This window comes from Mus musculus, chromosome 2 (assembly GCF_000001635.26).
Source record: "Mus musculus strain C57BL/6J chromosome 2, GRCm38.p6 C57BL/6J".
NCBI classification, from domain to species: domain Eukaryota; kingdom Metazoa; phylum Chordata; class Mammalia; order Rodentia; family Muridae; genus Mus; species Mus musculus.
Genome location: NC_000068.7, coordinates 60,603,541 through 60,627,453, shown reverse-complemented (window position 1 = coordinate 60,627,453; position 23,913 = coordinate 60,603,541). Strand labels below are relative to the sequence as shown.

At 42.2% G+C, this 23,913-nt stretch overlaps 1 protein-coding gene across 6 annotated transcripts in view; it reads left to right on the top strand.

Moving 5' to 3' along the window:
- Nucleotides 1-23,913, top strand: part of Itgb6 (integrin beta 6) — a 124,312-nt gene that overhangs the window by 95,150 nt on the left and 5,249 nt on the right. For all 6 annotated transcript variants that reach the window (NM_001159564.1, XM_006498808.4, XM_006498809.1 and 3 more), the window contains 4 exons: nt 7,021-7,243; nt 10,715-10,809; nt 15,968-16,087; nt 22,148-22,314. In NM_001159564.1, coding sequence (NP_001153036.1) covers nt 7,021-7,243; nt 10,715-10,809; nt 15,968-16,087; nt 22,148-22,314 — 605 coding nt within the window. The remainder of the gene's footprint in view (nt 1-7,020; nt 7,244-10,714; nt 10,810-15,967; nt 16,088-22,147; nt 22,315-23,913) is intronic.

Below are 23,913 nucleotides of genomic sequence, written 5' to 3'. Positions count from 1 at the left end.
TACTTGCCACCGGGATACCACAAAACTGCTTATGATCTGAATTTCATTGTCTGTCAGACCTTTTCTAAATTAAGTTGCTGGGTCTGACCTGATTCTTATATCTTTTATGTTGGAAAAAATAAGCTAATAGAGACTGCCAAGGGAACAGAATCAAGGAGAAGACACATAGATACTGAGTAGATTTGAGATTCTCTCCCTCTCCCTCTCCCTCTCCCTCTCCCTCTCCCTCTCCCTCTCCCTCTCCCTCTCCCTCTCCCTCTCCCTCTCCCTCTCCCTCTCCCTCTCCCTCTCCCTCTCCCTCTCCCTCTCCCTCTCCCTCTCCCTCTCCCTCTCCCTCTCCCTCTCCCTCTCCCTCTCCCTCTCTCTCTCTCCCTTTCCTCCCCTCCCCTCCCTTCCCTCCTTAGATTCATAGTCTTCCTGTCTCAGTCTCCCAGGTGTTTATAGTCCAGATGATTACGTCATACTTAGCCACTTACTAACTGCCTACTAATCTAGTATATTCGGTACCAGGTCAAGTGATGCTAGGCAAGAACACATGTGAGGAAAGGCCTATGAAAAGAATGAAAGTAGAAAATAGCTTGGGATTTCTTTAAAGTTTCAAGGAAAGTTTTAAATGTACATATTAATATTTTAATAGATGCTTTTGTACATATAAAAACAATATACCTTAAGAATATACTGCAGAAGCCAAGTGCGGTGGCGCGTTTCTTTAGTCTGAGTACTTGGAGGCAGAGGTAACCAGACCTCTGAGTTCCAGTCCAGACTGTGAGTTTTAGACCAGACAGTTCTACATAGTAAGACCCACATTTTCCTCTCTCAAAAATGAACAAAACAAAAATAAAAAACAAATGAAGAGAATATATTTCAGATGCTAGGAAGGTGGTTTTGTGGTTAACATGCTGTTCTTGGAAGGATCTGAATCTGGCTCCAGCGCTCTTGATACCTTTTATCATCTATATCGCCTATTCCATGGGCTCCTCTGACCATCATGGGCTCCAGAACACAAGTGGCATTCACTGATACAGACAAATACACATAAATAAAAATAATAGCATAAAGTCTTAAGAGCTAAAGAGATGGCTTACTGGCTAAGACCACATGCTACTCCTCCAGAGGCTCTTAGTTCAGTTCCTAGCATCATTTCAGCATCAACTGCCTGTAACTCCAGCTGCAGAGGATCAGAGCCTATGCTGGTACCTGCACTTGTGTGCATAATCACATATGTACAAATAACGAAAATAGTTTAAAAGTAAATCTTTTAAGGGGGGAGAATATGCTATGTTAAACATTATTCTGATGCATGTATTTAATTATAACCTATTCCAACAGGAAAGACAAATATTAACACAGTTTAAAATGGTATAAACATGGTCTGCAAGTGAAGTGTTAACTGGCTGTGGACTAAGCCCAGACACCCTACTTATCACAGGATGAAAGCAGACATCTCATCAAAACACAGTGGCGTTATCTTTACAGAAAACTAAGCAAGTCATGTTTCCAAACCACAGTGTCAGAAACGTAGAAAAGAGAACCATTTCCCCAGTGAGGGAGGTTGAAGTGGGATCAGAAGCAGGTCATGTGACAATTTTTTTTTAAATGAAGAAAATAAAAAGAAAGAAAGGGAAAAAAAACTTATTTTTGGGAAAAGGAAGGAAGGAGAAGAGGGAGGAAGGGAAGCTAGAAGAAATCCAAGAGTTCTGAAAAACACATGAAAGCATTTATCCCAAAGAAAATTAATTTCTTCTCCCTTTTCATTCAAAGGTTCACTTTCTGACTCCAGTGTGTGTGTGTGTGTGTGTGTGCATGTGTGTGTATATAAACCCACATCTATGTTTTTATTGGATTTAAGCAGGACACAGCCTGTAGGTGACAAGAACTAATCAATGGCAAAGCCACCATCAAATCATAGGAAGGATGTATCTGCAGAACCCCACACTGCCTTTCTAGTAAAAAAAGCAAACAAACAAACAAAAAAAATTGTTTAAAAAAATGCTTTCTGAAGGGCCGAAGTGTTTGTTATCTAGCCTAATCTAATGGCATAGACATCGTCCCAATATTCCAGCTCCTAAATTCTTGGTAAAAATACCGAAAACAGCAGGAATTGCTAACTAACATGAGCAATCCCCCCCACCCACCCACACACACACATTTCTTTTTTTCTTTTTAAAAATATGTGCAGAATATTGGGAATACACTCAACCTATATACCTGACAGTTAAGAAGGTCAGACAGTAACACTGCTCTTCAAAGCAGATGAAGGAATCGCAAGGAACTCTACTTAGAAACTTCCACCAGTGGCAAGTTCTTTCACACTTCAGCAAATGTAAAATTAATAATAATAAATAATAATAAATACTCGGAAGCCAGTAACCTTCTCTTCTAAAATGTACAGTGAAAGTAAATACAAAATCCCCAGTCAGGATTGGTGGAGTAGTCTCCCTGTGCCAGGAATGCGCTCAGTGCAGGGATGGAAGCTACAGCATATTGTGAAGAGATGCTGTGATCTGCCAAACTTACCAGATATGCCACTCACAACCTGCACGGATCTCACTTACTTCACCAGTAACACCCTCGACGGCATGCTGTTTGTCTGAAAAGCTTTTATCTTGGCGTTCTCTGTCACACGGCATCTTTCATCCATTCGTAAGCACTCAGAGATAGAAGGCTCCATTGATTCTGTTTATCCTTGCCCAAATTCCATTAGTCTATTTTGATTCTAAGAGACTGGGAGCCATACCAGCCAAATGGTATTAGAGGAAAGCTTCTTGTGATTACATACTCAGAGCTATTTTCCAGTGGCATCCCAGAAAGATCTATCCCTCTGAAAAAACGTAAAATTCCCCAGCTCTGGGGTTATCATCTTGCTACTGCATGAGTCTAATATGAAGGTGCTGGTTTGGTGACATGAACAGGTACTGTAGATAATTTGTTGCCAACGACACCGACTGGCACCTTCAGTGACCTAGCCGTTGCTCCTAGAGGCCAACAGAGTAGAGGGTTTCTAAGTTCTGAAAGGTATGTTTTATGTTTTTGCTGTGACAGTCTTTTTTTTTTTTTTTTCAATGTTTCAGGACAGGTTTTCCAAACTTCTGCCAAGGCATTCTTGTGTGCAGAGATACACAGGGCGGCCTCAGGACACCTGGAAATGCACATTTATGCATCTTGCTAATTTTCAGAATAAATTACAACCTAGAGCTTTTTTTCCCCCTTTTGTAGATGTTTCCCCTCTCCTGAAGAAGTAGGGGGAAGAAGTTGGGGTTTTCAAAATCACTTATACCTAAAAATTAATTCTTGGTTTTTACCCAAATAATTTACCATCCATAGTTTTTACTATTCTTGGCTCAATTATGAATTACATAGGCTAGGACAAACAGCAGAAAGGTCTGACTGTCATGGATCCAAATAAATTTGGATCCAGCTTTCATCTGAAGAGTGTGCCATTAAAATTATATAGAGTAATATATAGAGAAACCTCACACACAGAGAACACACACATCCCAGGAACATTGAGATCCCAGCAGTGAAACCACTGAGGTTTGGAGCCTGATAGAGCATTATATGAAGGATTCTTCTGTTCTCAGTCTCTTGAGGCCCAGCACAAAGCCAGAAGCATAGCCAATTACTCGAACCAAATCTACAAGAGAGAAGGCAGCCTTCTGTCCCATTTCAAACTCCTTCCAGCATCTTCTTTAAGTGGAAGCGCGCATCATTTATTTATGTTCACTTTGTTTTTTAATAAAAGTATAGAACTTTTATCCTGATGGCTGATTTGGCTTGCAAACTCTTCCTCCAAACAGCATTTAGAGATGATTCTACTAGGCCCTGTGGAGCTCAGTTTTGGGCCAGGCACCATGGTAAACATGGGGACATGTTAACTTAGGTAACTGCAGATTTTGCTGGAAGGGCAAAACTTCTGGTATAAGATGCCTATATGTGTGCCATCTTTTTCTTTTTTTCCTGAAGGAAAGGATCTGTTATGGTTTTGTAAATAAATACTGCCTGTTTGGAACATCAAATGCTTGTTTTAATACCCATGGCAAACACTCAAAAGTCTACAGAAAGGATACTTATCTGAAACACACTGTTTACCGTTTTAGAGCGTTTCAGAAGCTATCCGGTGGCCTGACCCGGGAGGGAGCAATGCTCACCCCACCCCCTGCATCACTGGCTCTGCCCTGTAAAACTACCAAGGCATCACTTCCCTCATTTCTCTTTTCTGAAATGTATGCAACTCCCTTCTTCTATCTTTATCCATCCGAGTATCCAGGCCCCTCCTCTTGCATGCTGAGTCTGCTCTGAGCACAGTGGTACTCTCATCTCCCTCTTCCTCTCAGCCTTTCCTGCAAGGAGCCTTCTGTTCGAGTTTTGCAGGCTGATGGTCTCCAGAGCTTGTGGATGATCTTGTGCTCTGACTGCTTGCCCTAGAAGATTCAAAGCCGCCTTCCCTGAAGCCTTTTCCTGATGAATCCCAAGCTTCTTCTCTATCCTTTTCATCGGCCTCCTAAGATGCCCAATAGTGTTTTCTCCTCCAAACTCAACCGAACCATAGAGACTTACTGTCCAACCCATCCAAAGCTGATTTTCCTCTTCTGATTTGGAGCCATTCATTCATTCACTCACTCATTCATTCACCAAGTGATCTCCACTTTATGACAGAGATTAGAGAACAGCAGTGACCATGAGCCAGCTTCCACATCAAGTCAAAAGGAAGCCATGCCACCAGCAGGCTATCCAGCCTGTTGACCTGGAGAGAATTCCATCTCTCTTCATGCTGTGCTGTTACCAGTCTTGCCCTGACCTGAGCATTTCAGCTTACAGTGCTTATCAGTTCATCTTTGTTCTCAAAACTGCTGCCATGGGTCAGGTCTCTGCTCCTGCAAGATTTTGCAACCCCTTTTCCTGCCTCTCGTTTGACCTTTCTGTGATGCCGGGATTTCTACAAACATACCTGCCTGTTCAGGTCACTGCCTCGTGTAAAATTTCATAAACTTTTGAGAAAATATTCTTTCTGTAGCCTTGTGACTTCTCATCTTCACTTCAGGCACGCTGTGGACTTCCCCATCTCCCCTTTGCCACAGATATCCGCACCACTGCCTTAGCCCTGCGAGTCTATTGTGGTTATTGTACACATTTCCTTTGCTTCCTATCGGTTTCTCTCTCTGAAATGTATGCAACTCACTTCTTTTACTGTCTTTATCTTCCAAAATCAGCTCAAACATCACTTCTTGAAGCTTTCCCAAAACCCTATTTACTTTAGAAAGTCTTCCACCCTGTATCATAGGCTCCACATGCTATGTTATAATTAGCATTGGTAGTAATAATTTGCCTGCCTTCTACACTAGAGGATAAAATTCAGTAATCTTGTGCTGTCGAATTCTGCATCTTTGTGGCCAAATGCACTCAGGACTGGACAGATAATTGACTCTTAGTTTCCATTATCCACCACATTCTAAAGCTAAAAGTCAGACCAAAAATTGGTGAATGAAATTAGGATTCTTACAATTTGAGCCACTGGGAAGAGGGAGAAAATACCTCCTAATTGCTTTCTGTCTTTCCTGGAACAAAGACCAGGGGTAGGTAGATTTAGTGATGAGCCATGTTATCTCTAAATCCTTTCCACAGGGCATGGCTTTGCTTGCTATTGCTATTGCCATTACCTGGGCTGACCCTATTTTCTGCATGGGAGGACTGTTATACTATCACATCTTCATCACCAATAAACTCTCTGGCACAGAATATATGCTGTTAGAATCCACTGAGTAGTGAATTTGTCAGTGCTTAGCATATGTGAATGAGATAGCTAACCAAAGGAAGTAAAACTAGAATTTTTCACATAGCCACACCACTGGAAGTAGATTTTTATCCCTTTATTTTATAAGGGAGGATTTTCAATTCTTCAATGTAGGCATAAATTTTTTTGCAACCTACTTTTAATAATGGGTCCACCTGTCTACTAGCCCACCCAGCAGAGGTAGTGAAAGAGAAAAGTTATTAGGATATGGGGAAAGTGGACCTGTTCAGCAATTGTTCTTTCAGGGCGAACTTGATCTTCTTGGATAGCAGTTCAGCCCTGTAGCAAACACCAAATACAATTCAGCAACTGCAGACCAGTCCTCTCGGCAGGCAGACACCACACAGGAACCTACAGTCCTTTCAGCAAGCAGACCAGACAGCTGTAGTTTGATCCTGAAGAAACTGCCAGGTTTGCCAACTGGCCTGAGACAAGGTCACAGAAGCCACAACTGCCACAGGAACCTTAAGAGCGGTTCTTGGGCAGTTTCTCTCAATGTCAGAGTCATTCACAAGTTGAGCTCAGCAACAATGCGACATAAGGTGAAATAATACATGTGTGTCTTTAGCGAAATAATGAGGTGGAGTAAACCAAAACAAAGATCAGTGCTCCCCGACCGCTGTGTGTGGGGTCATATTTATATTATTTATATGCCTTCATCAGGCCTCCTTTGGTGTGTCTGCTGTAGCCAAACATCCTTTCACCTGTGTCTGCTTCAGGAAAAGTCTTTCACATGTTCTCTTTAGCAAGACATCCATTCACCTGTGTTCCCCAGCAAACCATCATTTGGCATAACTAACTTTCCAAAGAACTAGAAGTTTTAATTAATGAGTATTAATCCAGGTATGTCCTCCATCTCCATCCTAAAACCCAATGAAGAAAATTTCACCAAAGAGCTTCAATGGCCTTGTCTACATAGTCTCATTTTGACCAATTCTTTATTCTGTTTGCTGTAAGTGATTTTCAGCTAGGAGATAATTTAGTAAATACACAGGGCAAGCAACACTGACCCCCCATCTCTCTATCTCTGTCTCTCTGTGTGTCTGTCTGCCTCTCTGCTTCTCTCTTTGCCTCCCACCCCTCCTGCCTCTGCTTCTTTCTTTGCCTCTGTCTGTCCCACCCCAACCTCTGATCGTGTTTAAAGGTACTCGGAGAAGAGAAGATATTTCCCATCCTGGAAGCGGTTTAGACCATAAGCAACATTTGGGTTTGTTTTATGTGTTTTACAGATAACGGTGACTGTGACTGTGGCGAGTGTGTGTGCCGGGATGGCTGGACAGGTGAATACTGTAACTGTACAACCAACAGGGACTCGTGTACATCTGAGGATGGAGTGCTGTGCAGTGGACGTGGGGACTGTGTCTGTGGCAAGTGTGTCTGCAGAAACCCTGGAGCCTCAGGACCCACCTGTGAACGCTGTCCTACCTGTGGCGACCCCTGTAACTCTAAACGGTAATGTCTCTACTTCTTTATTCTCTTCGGTGGCTAGCTCTTTCTGTGATCAACGTTTGAATGACATCTAGTAAAATCAGACCTCTAATTGTGTCATCTTGGTTTGGTCTCTGGCAGACATAAAAACTCATAGCCCAAGGGCCCCAGTCATCCTCAGCCTGGAATGTCAGCCTCTCACCTGCCTTTCTGGGTCCTGATTAATCAAAACCACAATGTCACATTTCTCTAGCAGCAGCTAGTGTCCCACACTGATAGCATCAGCTGGCCTCTCAGTCAAATGCCCTGGAGGTATCCTGCTGACACTCGGGCAGTCAGTGTCTTTTCTGGGGAAACAGACATCCTTCTTATGTAGACCCATCTAGGCTGACCTTGTGGGATTTGTTCCATCCTGCTAGACCAAAGGAGGCAGAAGCAGGAAGACAATCTTCTTAGCTTTTACTTCTCCCCCCCCCCCATCATTGTGCTCTCTGGCACTTCAGTGTAGTTATCATTATGCACATATACTGTGTGTGTGTGTGGGGGGGTATGCTACTAAGGCAATAACAACAACAACTAAATACACCCATATTTTTCTATTAAGACTGATTTCTGGTTAGCAGTTTCACTTTACAGAGTTGGAACAAACTTTGTAAGTCTGGAATAGATGTTCAAATAACTGTTGTAGGGTCACACTGTCTCTGGTAAGCAGCCCATCCTTTTCATAAACTCTGATTCCTGGACTGGTGACCTCTGCATTTCTGTTGTAAATGAGGGAGAAAATCCATTTCCCCCAGTGGTTACCCACCAACCAGGTGTTAAGACTTTTCTGTCACTGTCCCTGGCAAACTGAGACACATGCCAGAGCATGGAGCTTGATTCAGAGGACTTAAATAAAATCAATTGTAAACTTTCTACTGTAGTTCAGAGTGATTGCCTAGCACCTATGTGTCTCTGGGTTCAATCACCAACACAACCACCAACAAAAAAGTAAAGTCTCTTCAAAATGTTTGTCTTAGTTAGGGCTTACTGCTGTGGACAGACACCATGACCAAGGCAACTTTTATGAGGACAACATTAATTGGGGCTGGCTTACAGGTTTAGAGGTTCAGTCCATTATCATCAAGGTGGGAACATGGCAGCATCCAGGCAGGCATGGTGCAGGAGAAGATGAGAGTTCTCCATCTTCATCTGAAGGCTGCTAGCAGAATACTGACTTCCAGGCAGCTAGGACTAGGGTATTAAAGCCCACACCCACAGTGACAAACCTATTCCAACAGGGCCACACTTTCTAATCCGGCTACTCCCGGAGCCAAGCATATACAAACCATCACAATGTTTCTTTCATTGCTTTTCTATTTCATCGCCTTTGTAACCACTAGTCAGTGCTTTATCTGGTTTGTAAGATGGGAAATTAACAATTAAAGTTGTTCCAGTTTGGGAACCAGCATCATCTACTTGATGTCGATGCTAGTTTTGAGGTGTATCTATTCCTTCTTTTCCTCAGACACATGCTCATTTACCTGACAAGTATTAAGCATTTGCTGTATACCATGAATGGTGTCAAGTCATATGCACACAGTAAAAACAGTTATGGTATCTACCTTCATAAGTGCTAAGGGTCTAAGGAAAAAATAGGATTTAATCTTTGCCTATTGTCTTAGTTAGCGTTTTACTGCTGTGAACAGACACCATGACCAAGGCAAGTCTTATAAAAAACAACATTTAATTGGGGCTGGCTTACAGGTTCAGAGGTTCAGTCCATTATCATCAAGGTGGGAGCATGGCAGTATCCAGGCAGGCATGGCGCAGGAGGAGCTGAGAGTTCTGTCTTCATCCAAAGGCTGCTAGTGGAAGACTGACTTCCAGGAAACTAGGGTGAGGATCTTATGCCCACGCCCACAGTGACACACCTATTCCAACAAGGCCACACCTCCAGATGGTGCCACTCCCTGGTCCAAGAATATACAAACCATCACACCTCTGTATGTGTATATAGTGTGTGTACATGTTTGCATGTATGTAGTACACATGTACAGCTGGTGCATGTGTATGGGTCAGGAGTAGTTCAACATCAGGCATCTTCCTTGATCACTTTCTCCTTTATTTATTGAAGTGAGGTCTCTAATTCCTGATAATCTGGCTAGTCAGCTTGCCACGGATCCCCTGTTTTGCCTCCTGAGTGATGGGATTGCAGGTGGTTGCCATATTTGCCTGGTTTTTATGTGGGCTTTGGGGATCTGAACTTTGGTTCTCACACTTGCATGGCCATCCCCTAGTCCCATTTTTTTCAAGTAATTAACAGAGATACTTGGGCTTCCAGCCACAATGGAGACATAGAAAATGCTATAGAACTACAGGGCAGGGGAGACCAGCGTTGCTGGGGCAATCACAGTCACATGAACAAAAGTAGCTTGAAAAGTCTCTACAGTATGCTCCAGGCCCCCACCCAGCCTGCCCAAATATAATTAAAACACAAAAGCAGCTTCAGACAAGACTTGTGCTCCCATTCCCACATGGTTGCTGATCTGAGCCCTGCCTACAGAACAACAGTTCTCAGCCTGTGGGTCAAGATCCCAACAGGGTCACATATCAGATATCCTGCATATCAGATATTTACATTAGGATTCATAAAAGTAGCAAAATTACAGTTGTGATGAAGCAGCAAGATAATTTTGTGGTTGGGGGTCACCACAGCAAAGAAGTACAGCTTCAGCTGAGATCCCACGGGCATGAGGCTCTCGGGCCCTTTTGAAGGCTGTCCATTCTCAAGGCATGAAATGTTTGCAGATTTGTCTTACTCTAAACTGAATCTAGTTGTAAATCTATTTGTAGCACAAGATTCATTCAAGGCCTCCATTTTACTTTGGTCTACAGACATCTTTAAAGTAGTATAATTTCCTTGTATCCTTGGAAATACACTTTTCTATAAAAGCAGCAATCTTTTATTTAGAAGCCTGAATTAATGAAGATCCAGGCTATAATCCTAAACTTTAAGAACCCACCATCAAGGCTTATACTTATTCAAAAGAGTAGCAGAAAATTGAATTTTAGAATCATCACATTTGACATATATTAAGAACACTCACTGTTTGTAGAATCCCTGCTGAGACATGGATCATTTGTGTTAAGAAATTCATAACTTTGTCTAGACTCTAATCATATTTATGGATATAAACACTCCCTTATGTTGAAAACGTGAAATGAAAATATAGCTAAATCAAATAGTGAAGTGTTTGTTTCTTTTTTTAACCAATCAGAAGCAATCACTACAGAAAAAATGATGATAGATAGAGGCTGTTATCAGGCTGACTTGGGGACACTGATTATGGAGTAGAGATCAGAACAATTTAGCATCCTTTCAGATGCCACTCAACTCTCTTTCTGAAAGTACCAAGAGGTCAATGTCACCAGTGAGACTGCTTAGGGGGCATGCTAGCTGCTTGCCGGTTCACCATCACCATGAGCTTATGAACTCTTTTGTCCTGTCCACAGGAGTTGCATCGAGTGCTACCTGTCTGCAGATGGCCAGGCCCAAGAAGAGTGTGCTGACAAGTGTAAAGCCATTGGTGCCACCATCAGTGAGGAAGGTGCTTCTTCTCTTAAATCACATAGTTCTTGAGAGGCAGAAGCCACGTGAGTCAGGGGACTCTCGGTAACCTGACTTCACTTGTACCAAGAGCCAGCCACCCGAGTTCCCTGCCCCCACTTTGGGAATAAATGCATTTTCTAAAGTTGAGGAAATGATGAGCGGAGGAACAAGCAACTTAAAGTTGTGGCTAGTCAGTTGGTCTCCGGCTTTGTTAGCGAGTTCACCCCTGATTGACAAGGGTGACAGCAGAGAACTCTACAAGGCTCTATTTTCCAAACTAGTAAGAAGGAAATTGAAGAAATGGCTGTTAGCTTCCACTGACAGCCTGAAATTTTCCTTTATCTCAGGATTACCTTATTTTGAGATAAGATAAAGCCTGCAGTCTTGGTTGGCCTGACTGCCCTTCACAGATTCTGGAAGTATTCTGCTCAGTAGCTTTTACTTCTAGCCTCCCAGCCATGGGTACATCACCATCCCTCCATCCCAGCCTCACAGCATGGTATATCACCATCCCTCCATCCCAGCCTCCCAGACATGGTATATCACCATCCCTCCATCCCAGCCTCCCAGACATGGTATATCACCATCCCCCCATCCCAGCTTCACAGCCATGGTATATCACCATCCCTCCATCCCAGCCTCCTAACATGCTATATCACCATCCCTTCATCCCAGCCTCACAGCATGGTATATCACCATCCCTCCATCCCAGCCTCCCAGACATGGTATATCACCATCCTTCCATTCCAGCCTCCCAGACATGGTATATCACCATCCCTCCATCCCAGCCTCCTAACATGCTATATCACCATCCCTTCATCCCAGCCTCACAGCATGGTATATCACCATCCTTCCATCCCAGCCTCCCAGACATGGTATATCACCATCCCTCCATCCCAGCCTACTAACATGCTATATCACCATCCCTCCATCCCACCCTCCCAGACATGGTATATCACCATCCCTCCATTCCAGCCTCCCAGCCTTGGTACATCACATTCCTCCATCCCAGCCTGCCAGCCATGGTACATTACCATCCCTCCATCCCTCTGAACTCATCTCCAGATCCAAGAAATCCCTCTCCTAACTGATAATCACATTGAGTTTCCATTTTCATCTGTCATGTCTAATTATTTAAAATGAGAATCTAGTGGCAAAGACTCATCACAAATATTAAACACAACTGCATATAATCTGGACAGGAAAGGATAATATATGGCCTGTAGGACACATGTATTGAATGGATGGAGTTAGATTACAGAAATTAATGTATTTTCAAAACAGAATATAGAAAGACATTTATATGTTTTTTAAATACTCTGTTTCAAAATTGTTGTGATGGTACAATTGAATTCCTTGGTGTGGCAGGACAGGATGAGGGCTCATAAAACCCTTCATCTGTGCTTTGCTGGTGACCGCAGATAAATATGCCAAATAGCGGCAAGTGGCATGAGATGTCATGTGCTTTGTCTGACACCAAAGGTGAGCCCCGATGAAGCACTGAAAGAGCACAGAATTTGTGGTGTGACCACATCAGTAACTAGTCCGCATCTCACTGGATCTTCCAGGCTCCTCAAACAGCAGTGGGGATATTTACCGGCTGTCTCTGTGAAATGAGCAGAAATTGCAGAAAATGCCTGCAAATGACTAAACTCAGTTCTCCAGCCATGTGGGAGATGCAGTGGGCTGGGGAGGCTGTGATGAAGCATGTCAGTCGCAGAGGTGTGAGTGGGGCGGTTGCTGTGTCCAGGTTCACAGTTTTCAGAGAAGATCGTCAAAAATGCTTGTGCTTGGGGGGAAGAAGAGCTTCCAGGACATTTAGAATATTTAGGTTCTTTTGTGTTGGACCAAAGTATCTCTAGGAGGAAGGATACAAGCCTGGCGTGGTTGTGCACGCCTTTAATCCCAGCACTTGGGAGGCAGAGGCAGGCGGATTTCTAAGTTTGAGGCCAGCCTGGTCTACAGAGTGAGTTCCAGGACAGCCAAAGCTATACAGAGAAACCCTGTCTCGAAAAACAAAACAAAACAAAACAAAAAACAAACAAAAAAAAACAAAACAAACAAACAAAAAACAAAACAAAACAAGAGGAAGGATACAGACTACTGTTTCTAACTTGGAAAATGAAAATAACCAGTGGACCCTTAACCCTCTCCTAAACACTAACATGGACGAACCTGAGTGAAAAGTGGATTTGTCTGACTGTGAGTTTAAAAGACACCTTTCTAACAGCCTCTAATGTCACTGTCACACCACTCTGAAAAGATAACATCACACTTGCTCAGCTAAAGGTCTTTTAGCACCTGCTTTTCTCTGCTAAGGACATGGAGTAAGACAGACATACTATGTAACTCACAAACTCACCCATCTGGCATGGGCAATGGGGGTAGGGTGGAGGGATGGGGTGGGGGGGGATGTGGTGGACCCACCTGACTTTATTCATTCTGGTTTACTCAAAGAGTTGTGTTTCTTAATTTACCCCACCATTCCAGACACTCAGATCATTGTTGCTCAATGTTGGTTCCACCAAACACTATCTTGGAGAAGTTCCATGAACTGAAGCATCCACAGCCGTATATATATACACACTCTGGAAATGGGAAACTAAGGAGCCCGGGGCTTTGCAAGTCCTCAGGATTGCTATGTAACATTAAATTAAGCGTGAGTGTGAGTCACCAGGAGAGGCACTAAAGAGAAAAAGAGATTCCCAAATTTATCTCACCAAGGAAGCCCCACCCCCAACACTCATCTCCACCCTCTCCTTTGGGAAACTCTTTACCCCCCAGGACTTTAAGCTGATCACAGAGCTTAAAACTCAGGGCTGTGCATCAACAGTGCAGACATTCATGTTTTCTACATTTTCCCTGAACCTTCTCAGACCCGCAGCTCCGCCCCCACCCCTCTGTCCCGCACTCCATCGTATTTATATGTCTTCCTTACTAAGCATGATTTCCCTGGCTACCTGAGATCTTAGTTTCCCTGTATTATTCAGTGGCAGTAATTCAAGTCTCACAGAGGAGGGGTGGGGGGGAATCAAGCAAGAAAGGGCCATTTTCTACGAACAACAAAAGAAAACCTTAGCAGCTAATTATGCAAATCTTTCATTGCACATCCGATAATACTATTTCAACACCCAAACACTACAAAACAGGGCACAGCTAGACTGCACCAGTCAAGAAAAGAAGAGGTGCAGTAATTAAAGCACAAGGGGGGAGTGGTGGCTCAAAGGTCAGGTCCGTAGTTCCATTAAAACTTAAATAATCTGGCCAAGGAAAGTAGGCCCCTATGCTTCGGTGTGACTATGTGAAAGAAAAGAAAGAGGCAGGATTACTATTACTGAAATGAGCGTGATAAGCCATGCACATACTTTCAACCTGAGAGTCTGATGCCCCATTAAGGGAGTTCAAGAGAGCAGTGCAAAACTCTCACAGCTGTGGCCCACACTGAAGAAAGAGATGCAAAATGCAAACGCACACTCCCCAAGAGTCCGTGAATCTTAGTTACTGGAGTGGAAGTGGGGCAGTGGTGAAGGTCATATAAAAAAGACCAAACTACGGCTTCAATAAGGGTGCCTGCCATTTACCATCAAACACATGGAATAACCCCGGCCGTGCTCGTCTGGTTGCCAAGAGCTTCCCAGATCTTCCCATCCAAGGCATCCAATTAGAATGCTTATTAAATCATTGCTTAATGCCCAAGTTCTGTGCTTATCACAGACTCTCCCATTAAAACACCTCAGATAGGCTCCCAGAATTGGTATTTTCGAATCTCCCAGGTGAGTCAGATGGCCATATGCATATGGAAATGACCAAAGGAGGGTAATTTGCATTATATTTCCCAATATTCATGTGTACATAAATAGATGCCTCTAATGAGTTCAAAACTAGTTAGTTCACGTAAAATCTATTGTACAAAATCTCATTTAGAATGCTGAATTTATTATTTACTGGTTCCTACTGTCGTGAATGATAGAAGGCATATTAGTCACGGGTCCTATCGGTTTTTTTCTTTTAAAAATTAAATGCAAAAACGATAAACAATGACAACTTAATATTTCCATATTTTATGACTAGCGTTTCTGTGACCTAAATATCTCTAAATGAGCTGTTTACACACATCACACACACATATCACACACACACACACACAAAATGAATTCTATTTTATTAACATCTTTAGATGTTTACTAATGGGAGAAATCACAGTCTATCTAGTAAGAGTAGGTCCAAGATTACCATAATCTGTCTTTACACACTTATATTGGCTCATATAACATAGTTTAGATTAAATGTTATTTTAATTACAGGTTTCTGAAAAATGGTAATAATGTCATCAAAAAATTCCAATTTAGAATGAGAATTATGAAATTAACTTGTTTTGCTTTAATTCTGAAAATGCTAGATAATTTGGACAAGCGTAGCTGGGACACCAGAATTTTTCATGTGTGACCTAGGACTTTAAAATTTTTATGAACAATTATTATCATGAAATTCATTTTCTAACTCTTGAATGAACTTCACGAGGAAAAATGTTCAATTTGAGGAAAGGGTCACGTTCTTGTTAAGAAAGAGTGTAGACTGAATGTCTGACAGCTCTGATCCTGGGTTCCTTCTAATCTGAAGTTTCCCTTTATCCTGGGTCTCTGAGCTACATGACACCTCTGCCTCGGTTTCCTGATATTAATTTCTTCTCCCCAACAATGCAAAGCCCAAAGTCCTGGCTGCACCACTGTGAGAAGCCCTCTGTAATAGCATCAATATCATCTATACACTGAGCAGCAGTGTAATCTAGCCACTCTCCCAGATGCTCTGTGCTGAGAGGACCGTGCAGCCCCCTCATTACCATAATCAAGGCCATTCTATTCCCCAGGCAGCTGTGGGCACCTGCTTTGAGCTACTTTCACTCTATTGAAATCTGCCTCCATCAGATTGATAGGTAATTTTGATGGTCAGTCCTGATTGACCACATCTGGAGCCGTTCTTCTGGAACATAAGTAAAAACCAAAGCTCTCACTTGGTGGGAAAACCCTAAGCCTTTCAATTCCCATTCGACAGAATTGCCAATTCTAATTTGCATATTAAACTCAATACCACTTTGCTTTAAAAATTATCGCTTTTGAAATCTCATCTAACCTAATGAATGACTCTTTCATCTGCAGATTTTTCAAAGGATACTTCTGTCTCCTGCTCTCTACAAGGAGAAAATGAATGCCTTATTACATTCCTAATAACTACGGATAATGAAGGGAAAACCATCATTCACAACATCAATGAAAAAGGTGGGTAGCTTGTGTTCCACTGCCAATGTCAAGTGACACCAGCTGGTCAAAGGCATCCAGAAAGTCAGCTGAGGTAGCTTACCAAGAAAGACATTACAAAATTTGGGGTCAAGTGCTTCTCCAAAGGTTAAAAGATCCCATTAAAGCTGTTGCTGTGTTCCCATGTCTTTTATTAAGACAAGGTAGCATGATAACTTTAATTTGGACCAGGTATCACCTCCCTGGAAACCACATACTGGCATTATAGAAAGGTTAACCAAGAAAAGGATATACTCAACAGATGTATCTTTTCAGAAAAACTAGCAAGAAGGACTGTGATGGTTTGAATATGCTTGGCTCAGGGAGTAGCACTATTACAAGGTGTGGCCTTGTTGGAGTAGGTGTGTCACTGTGGGTGTGGGCTTTAATACCCTAGTCCTAGCTGCCTGGAAGTCAGTATTCTGCTAGCAGCCTTCAGATGAAGATGTAGAACTCTCAGCTCCTCCTGCACCATGCCTGCCTGGATGCTGCCATGCTCCCACCTTGATGATAATGAACTGAACCTCTAAACCTGTAAGCCAGCCCCAATTAGATGTTGTCCTCATAAGAGTTGCTTTGGTCATGGTGTCTGTTCATGGCAGTAAACCCGTAACTAAGACAAGATTAAGTGGTGGTTCAAATACTATTTTGTTGTGCAACCACTCCCTGAGATTGTGGGATATACTTGTCTATTTCCTCATCTGTACAATGGGAAGAATAATGGCACATTCTTTTAAGAGACGACTCAAAGAATAAGTGGAATATTATGGAATGTAACTCGTGTGCCAAAAAGTGTCCTCACAGCAATGGCCATCAGCGATGATGTTGGATCAGGAAAATACAAGACGACAAATAAGGGTGTGACCACAGAAGATGGCAAAGTGTCAGGCCAGCCAGCATATACCTATAGTCCCAGTATTCAGGAGAATGAAGCAGGAGGATTGCTTTGAGTTCATGGCAGCCTCAGCTCCGTGGTACCTACCCGATCAGGCCAGGCAGGAGCCCGTTGCTTCTGTGTTACTGTGGATTTTCAACCCTGTCAACGCATTCAATCAGTTTCTAACATAGGAACGTTCCAATTCTATTCCCTTTCCAGCCAAGGGAAAAGACGAGTTTATATTACATCGGAAGAGAAGCAGTAGAGAACAAAGCTTTTAGACGATTCCAAATTGTGTGGGTATCTGACTCTTCTGCAGCTTATCTAAGATGCTTGTATCCTGAGGCAGCAGGCCTACAGGCACTGAGTCTACATTCTGACAATCCAACTTAGCACAGATGTTCCTAGCTCTCCTTCAGAGCCACCGTGCTAACAACCCTGACTGAGTTCTTAGACACTCACAGGTGTCCTGAATTTTCTGTCTTTAGCAATGACCTATCCCTCCCTAAAATTTCCCTGAGAAACGACAGCTGCATCTTCAGGCTTCATCAGAATTGGGTTTGGAGCCTAAGGTCCAGCCCAGACAATAACACCACACACAGGGGATACAAAGAAGGGTTTTGGTGTTGGTACGTGGTTTTCAACATGCTAGTAAAATGTTAAATCCCGACTTTGAAACCAAAGCTATCAAATCGATATCACCCTAGAGGTTGAAAATCCAAATAATACCAAAATATCTGCAATGTGGGTTTAAACCTCATGTTCCAATCAAGAAAGTGATGAGAGAAAGCATCATATTACTGTGGTGAGGGCAAGACAGCTGGAGGTCAGGCACAACCCCGCAAATGTGGGGGTGACTGTAAACATGGTTTTGCTACTTGTGACGGGAGGGGGGGGAAGGGGGGCAGGGAGCTCCTGTTGGCAGGCACATAAAAACTCCATGTACTCATTTCTGAGCTGTGCAAACACAAAAGGCATCTTGCAGTCATCAGTTAAGAGGGTGAGCCATGCTCTGTGAGACCAGATTACTTCCTAAGACAAAAAAAACAAAAACCAAAACCTGCCTCCTTGTTATCAGCTTTGTAAAGTCAGCTTCTCCAGCTGCACCCCAACTCTGTGTTTGTAATTGCTGTAGTGACTTTAGCACCATATCCTGAAATCAAGGCCATCCCTTAAAATATTGATTCTATTGGAAAACTCCATCCCAGACAACAAAGCCACTTTCCGCAGAAGGCCTTGCTTTCAGTGTGCAGGCTTTTGTGTTTGACTGGTTTGATTTTTTTTTTCCTTTCCAGTCTCCCCTCACGCCTACCCTCCACACTCATGGAACATGCCTTCAGTTGAGAAATGCTGTATTGTTACTGAACTGTTGTCTGTTCTTTTATTCTTGGACACAGTGTGAGTGACACACCACGAGCCATGCTTTGGATCCCTCACAGATGTGTGATATCTGTGTATGTAGTATAGTGTCTTCTTTATCCCTATTCTTTTGTAGTAAGGGAAAGAGAAGGAAAAGCTATCTCCCTGAGAATTCACTTTCTGATCTACTTACTGACAGGCCCAAGGATACCTCAGATCTCCATTCCCAGCCAGGCCTGGTGCTTCCAGAACCCCCAAGGCCATAGCCTACCCCTAAGAGACTGTAGTTCCTTCCTCCTGCAACACTGAGATCCATGCCTCTGAAGGTAGATGCTGGGAGAAGCAAGAAAGTCAGGAAAAGGAGGGAGAAGTTACTGATTGACAGTGTCCTCTAAGCAAAGTGAAAAGGGAGCTAACTGGTCCAGGGTGCTCACTGTTGCTGAAGACGCAGGCATGGCAGGGCATCACTCATTTTCCTTCTTCTATCTGCATAGAATGTTAGAGCCTACGAGCCATGTTAGACAAAAAAAAAAAAAAAGAAAAAAAAAAGAAAAGAAAAAAGGCAGCCGAGCCTTCTTTGCTGAAAGAATCGAGTCAGTTACTCATCACTTGATTTAGTACAAGTTGAGTTTGCATGATCCAAGCCCTTGCCTTCGGGGAGACAGAAAAGGGAGAAGAATGCATTTGTTGTTACAGTCCCTTTGTGTACGGGGCCCTTACTAGTCCACATGTCTAGCCAACATATCAGTCGTCATGTTTTCTAAGTGCCGATGTCAGGCAGTATTCTCAACATCTCCACAGAGTGGGCACCAGTATTATTTTTGTTCTACAGGTGAGAAAATCGAGGCATGGAGGCAAACACATTGTTAGGTGTCACAGTGATTGAACCTAGATCTGCTTGCTTGAGCCCAGCCTCTTAACCACTGTACTACACTGCCTCCCACTGGCTACACAACTGTAATATATATCTGAATCTAAAAGATGCCAGCATTCGTCAATAGGGACTGTTAGGCAAACCTTATATTAAAATGTATTATTTTCTAGAAACCTCATTAAAAAGTTAAAAGAGGTGGAGTTCAGTTTCTTCACCACAGTATCCAGACTATTCTCATTTCAACATGAAATCAACACAAATATCAAGGTGTTCTACATTTTTCGTGCTTAGTCTGTGAGCTAGTTCTCTAGCATCTGTAGTACATCTGGATTTAGATGTCACATTTCCAGTGCACAATAGTCACAATATGATACAGCTAACAGCTTGGACAGAGCTAAGAACGGGATATTCAAACCCTCAGCATTAGGTATACCAGTGGCCCTACCTGACAGGTGACATTACATGTAGTAGTAGAGCTAACCCCCTCCTCCCACCTAGGTCGCTATCTTCAGTGACCAAAGGAATAAGGAGAGCCTGAAAAGTAAGGGCCTGTGCTCTGATACCTCCCTTGGAACTTGAGCTAAATCCTTTCTTGAGGAATTCACAGTATCCAATGAGCCTAAGATTTAAAATGATTCTCTCTCCTAAGCCGTACCTTTTCCTTGTTGATTTCCTACTTGAACACCCTCCTGATTCGCCTTCCAGGTGTAGATCGTAACAAGCTACATTCTGCCGTGACTAGGAAAATGGCTCTGTCCCTGCCCAGACATTTCTTGGCCACAGATCTAGCTGGATCAATGTGTTTTCTCAGGGACACAGCTTCCCTATTCATTTGCTTGGCACTATAGTAAGTAGGCCATTAGCAATTCTTATTTCTTCACAATGTCCTTATATGGTTTTCTACCCAGAAAAAGTGTCTGAGATGAGGCATCACACTGTTAGGGGGTCATTAGTCCCCTTAGATTCAGGTCTGAAACGCCAAACAATCCAGCCTCAATGTTCAACTCTTCCTTATTAACTATCTGAGAGCAACATTATTAAGAGGGTAGGCTAAGCCTGATTCCTTTCTTCCCCGGGTACTGCTGTGGTTTTTGCCTCACCTCTGATGGAGGATGCAGATATTTAATGATCATGTGATATGGAATTTCTTCCCGGGGAAGCAAAAGAAGGACTTAATTATGATGCTCCATTAAGAGAGTCATCATCTCGTAGACACACAGCAAGGATGATCAGTTGTCTTGCTGTCAACAAAGGAAGGCACTATCTAACTGCAAAACTATATTAATACTATCAATAGAGCCAATCTAGCCTAGCATGGAATATTCAAGTTGAGCATATCTAATTCCCTACACTTCCCTGATCATAAGAATGACTTAGATACTGTTAATAATGTATAACCTGTGGTATTACCCAAGACTTTCTGAAACAGAATATCCTGGGCCCGGGTGGGGGAGGTCTAGGAGGCTGTGGTTTTGATAAAAGACCACCTCAGCATGTTTCTGTCATCAGGGAAATTGAGGGAGCACTCTGTTTTATCTCGCAGATGAGGTCAAGGGGCTCAGTATAATCCACACAACGGCTGTACATCAGATGAGAACTGAACCAAATACAACATGGGAAATCAGAGCATGGCATAAAACACAACGCAATGATTGTCTTCTGTCTTTAAAGGAGGAAGGGGCAAGGAGCCTGTAGTGAAGAGCTTTGCTTTGTAGCCAAGGCTGGCATCAAACTCCTGTATCTGCCTCATGGATGCTGGGATTGCAGGCATGACCAACCAGGCTAGAGTAATAATTTTTAATATAATTCTGAGATTGTTCTCAATTAAAGGAGATTCTTGATAAAATAGTTATATGTACCAAAGTAGTTGCAATATACTCAGAAGAGATTATCTTGGGAATTAAAATGTAGTATTTTTATGGTCCTTTAAATATTTCATGTACATTAATTGCCACTTTGTTTTATTAAAGTTTTAAAGTCAGCCATCCAATCTATGGTCAACTCTCCATGTCTGCAGGAGATTTGGGTCTAGATCCTCCTGTGCCAAAGATACCAAAATCTGTCAATACCGAAGGCCCATATATGTGCCTAGAATTTACATCTTCATATACCTGAAATCATTTCCAGGCTACTTAAAAATTGTGATGTGAGGATTGAAATATAACTCTGTTGGTAGAGTGCTTGCCTAGCACATAAGAAGGCCTTGGTTCAATCCCAAGCACTGTGTACAACCAGGTACAGTAGAAAACACCTGCGATCCCAACACTGGGGAGGTAAAGGCAGGAGGTTCAGATGTTAAAGGCCATCTTTAGCTGTAGGGTTTGAGGCCAGCTTGCCATGCAAGAGACATTATTTTGAGAGAGAGAGAGAGAGAGAGAGAGAGAGAGAGAGAGAGAGAGAGAGAACAGAAGGACAGAGAGAATAGAAACCAAATACAATATAACTGTTGTCTCAATATTTATTATACTTACCATTTAGAAAGTAACAACAAAAGGAAAGAAAGACAGGGCATATTATATTTAATAAAGGCACATTTATATTTTCAATCCACAGTTTATTGAATCTCTGTATACAAAACCAAGGATATACAAGGCTGGTTATAAATTCATTTTTGAATCGGTTTGAATCATTTGTTTTACTGAGAATAAATACAAACCTATCTTTAAAGAAGTAACTTAATTTTAGGGAACAAAAATCCACAAGACAGGAAGATATCAGCATTTCCCTCCTGTAGAAAATATGTGAATAGAAAATCTAATGAGAAAGGTCTTACCGTCCCATGAGATGGGCATGGGGCTTAGCAGGAGAAGAGTTGTCCAATGTCCTATGCTCTGACTTCAACCCCTGCATCTCGGTGAGGGGTGGAAAAGCCTTCTTACAGTGAAATATTCATTGTGGCAGCTTCTAAGGATTATTTTATCTGCTCCTACAGACTGCCCCAAACCTCCAAACATTCCCATGATCATGTTGGGGGTGTCACTGGCGATCCTGCTCATCGGAGTTGTGCTACTGTGCATTTGGAAGCTGCTGGTATCATTTCATGACCGGAAGGAAGTTGCTAAATTTGAAGCAGAACGCTCTAAGGCCAAGTGGCAAACGGTATGTGGACTCAGGAGCCATCCTCTGTAGAGGTCAGACATCACATCTATGACCACTGTCAGTGTAGTCCCAACAGCTTTAGTTTCTATCTTGCTTAGAGAGCAAAAGAAGCCATTGACTAGACTCGGGTTGTTCTCATGTTGTAGGGCGTCTTAGTGGGTGAACTTGTAACAGCTTTAGAGGCTCATGAAAGTATGAGCTATGGTGACTTGGGGCTGTTGTGGAGGCAACCTTCTGAAGTGAAGCATAGGCACTGTATCTAAACATTTCTATAAACTGATTGTGTTCTATCTAATGGGATAATGTTCATGGCAAGCATGACAGTTCATGCCAATTTCCATGGAAATACTTGTTACTGATGTACAGATGCAAAGTTGACAGGCCTTTTCAAATACCAGGCAGTATTTTCTAAATAACACAAAATTTAAGTAGCTACAAGAAATAAACCTCTAAATGTATATATTCAATAGATATAATTTAAATGTCATCTCAGCAGGCAAACAAAAAACAGGACTACAATTTTCAGTGTTTCTTTTCCACAGGAGAGATAATTACATTTCTAGAGACCCCTGGAAACAATTTCATGGTTTTAATTTCATCTCTCAATCTCTAATGGTGTGTCTAGCTATCTAATAGCAATTATCTTACACCGCTGATTTCAAAAACAGTGAGCTCACTGGAGAAAACGCAGGCAAACACACTGTGCCTTTGGGTTCATCTGCCTAAATAAATTGATGTTAACACTATTTTCCCTAAGCCTATAGCAATATCCTCAGGTCTGAAAGCAAATGGAATTTTCCATTTTTGATAATGAATGTTTATATTTGGGAGAATGATTTCAAACTAATCATAATGTATATCACAGGACAAAGGCCAATAAAAATTTTAATCAGCCTTATCTTTTGAGTAAAAATGCATTGGCTATAATAAGCAAATGTGACCTGTGGACCTTGTTTGAGTTCTGACTTGAAAAGCCCAACTGTAAGATTATATTTTTTTAAGACAACTGGGGAAAGGTTGATACACAGTAGATACTAGAATGATAGCAGGGACGTGTGTTTAATTTGATTAGGTATGACACAGGTATGGTCATTTACAGAGTACATATCTGTAGTTTTTAGTGAGCCAAACACTTATGTAGGAGTAAAGGTAAGTGAAAGTAGATTTGGGGTTTCACCTAATTCAGACAAAAGTTTGGGAGTTCCCGAGGTTTTGGTACAGGTAGGGTTGAGCCCTGATTATTAATTTGTTTTAAGAACAGCTTTTGGTTGAAACTTCTGGAAATAATAAGCAGGTATTCTGACTCTGCAAGCAAACATGTGGCTATTTTGTGATGCGTGTCTACTAACCAGCATATTTTAATGTTCTCAGACACAGGCATGAGTGATTAATATCTTTAGAATAATGTTTTAATTAACAGCTAATTTCCTCCAAAACGTGAATTGTTCTCCCTCGGGAAGCTACACATGACTGAAATTCAAATGCCAAATTTTAGCCATTTCTTCATCTAAAATGGGACAAAACAACGCATTAAACAGATAACAGCATAAATGAAAAATATTATTCCCTCGCTCAATTGAGTTTCTTTGAATAACAAAT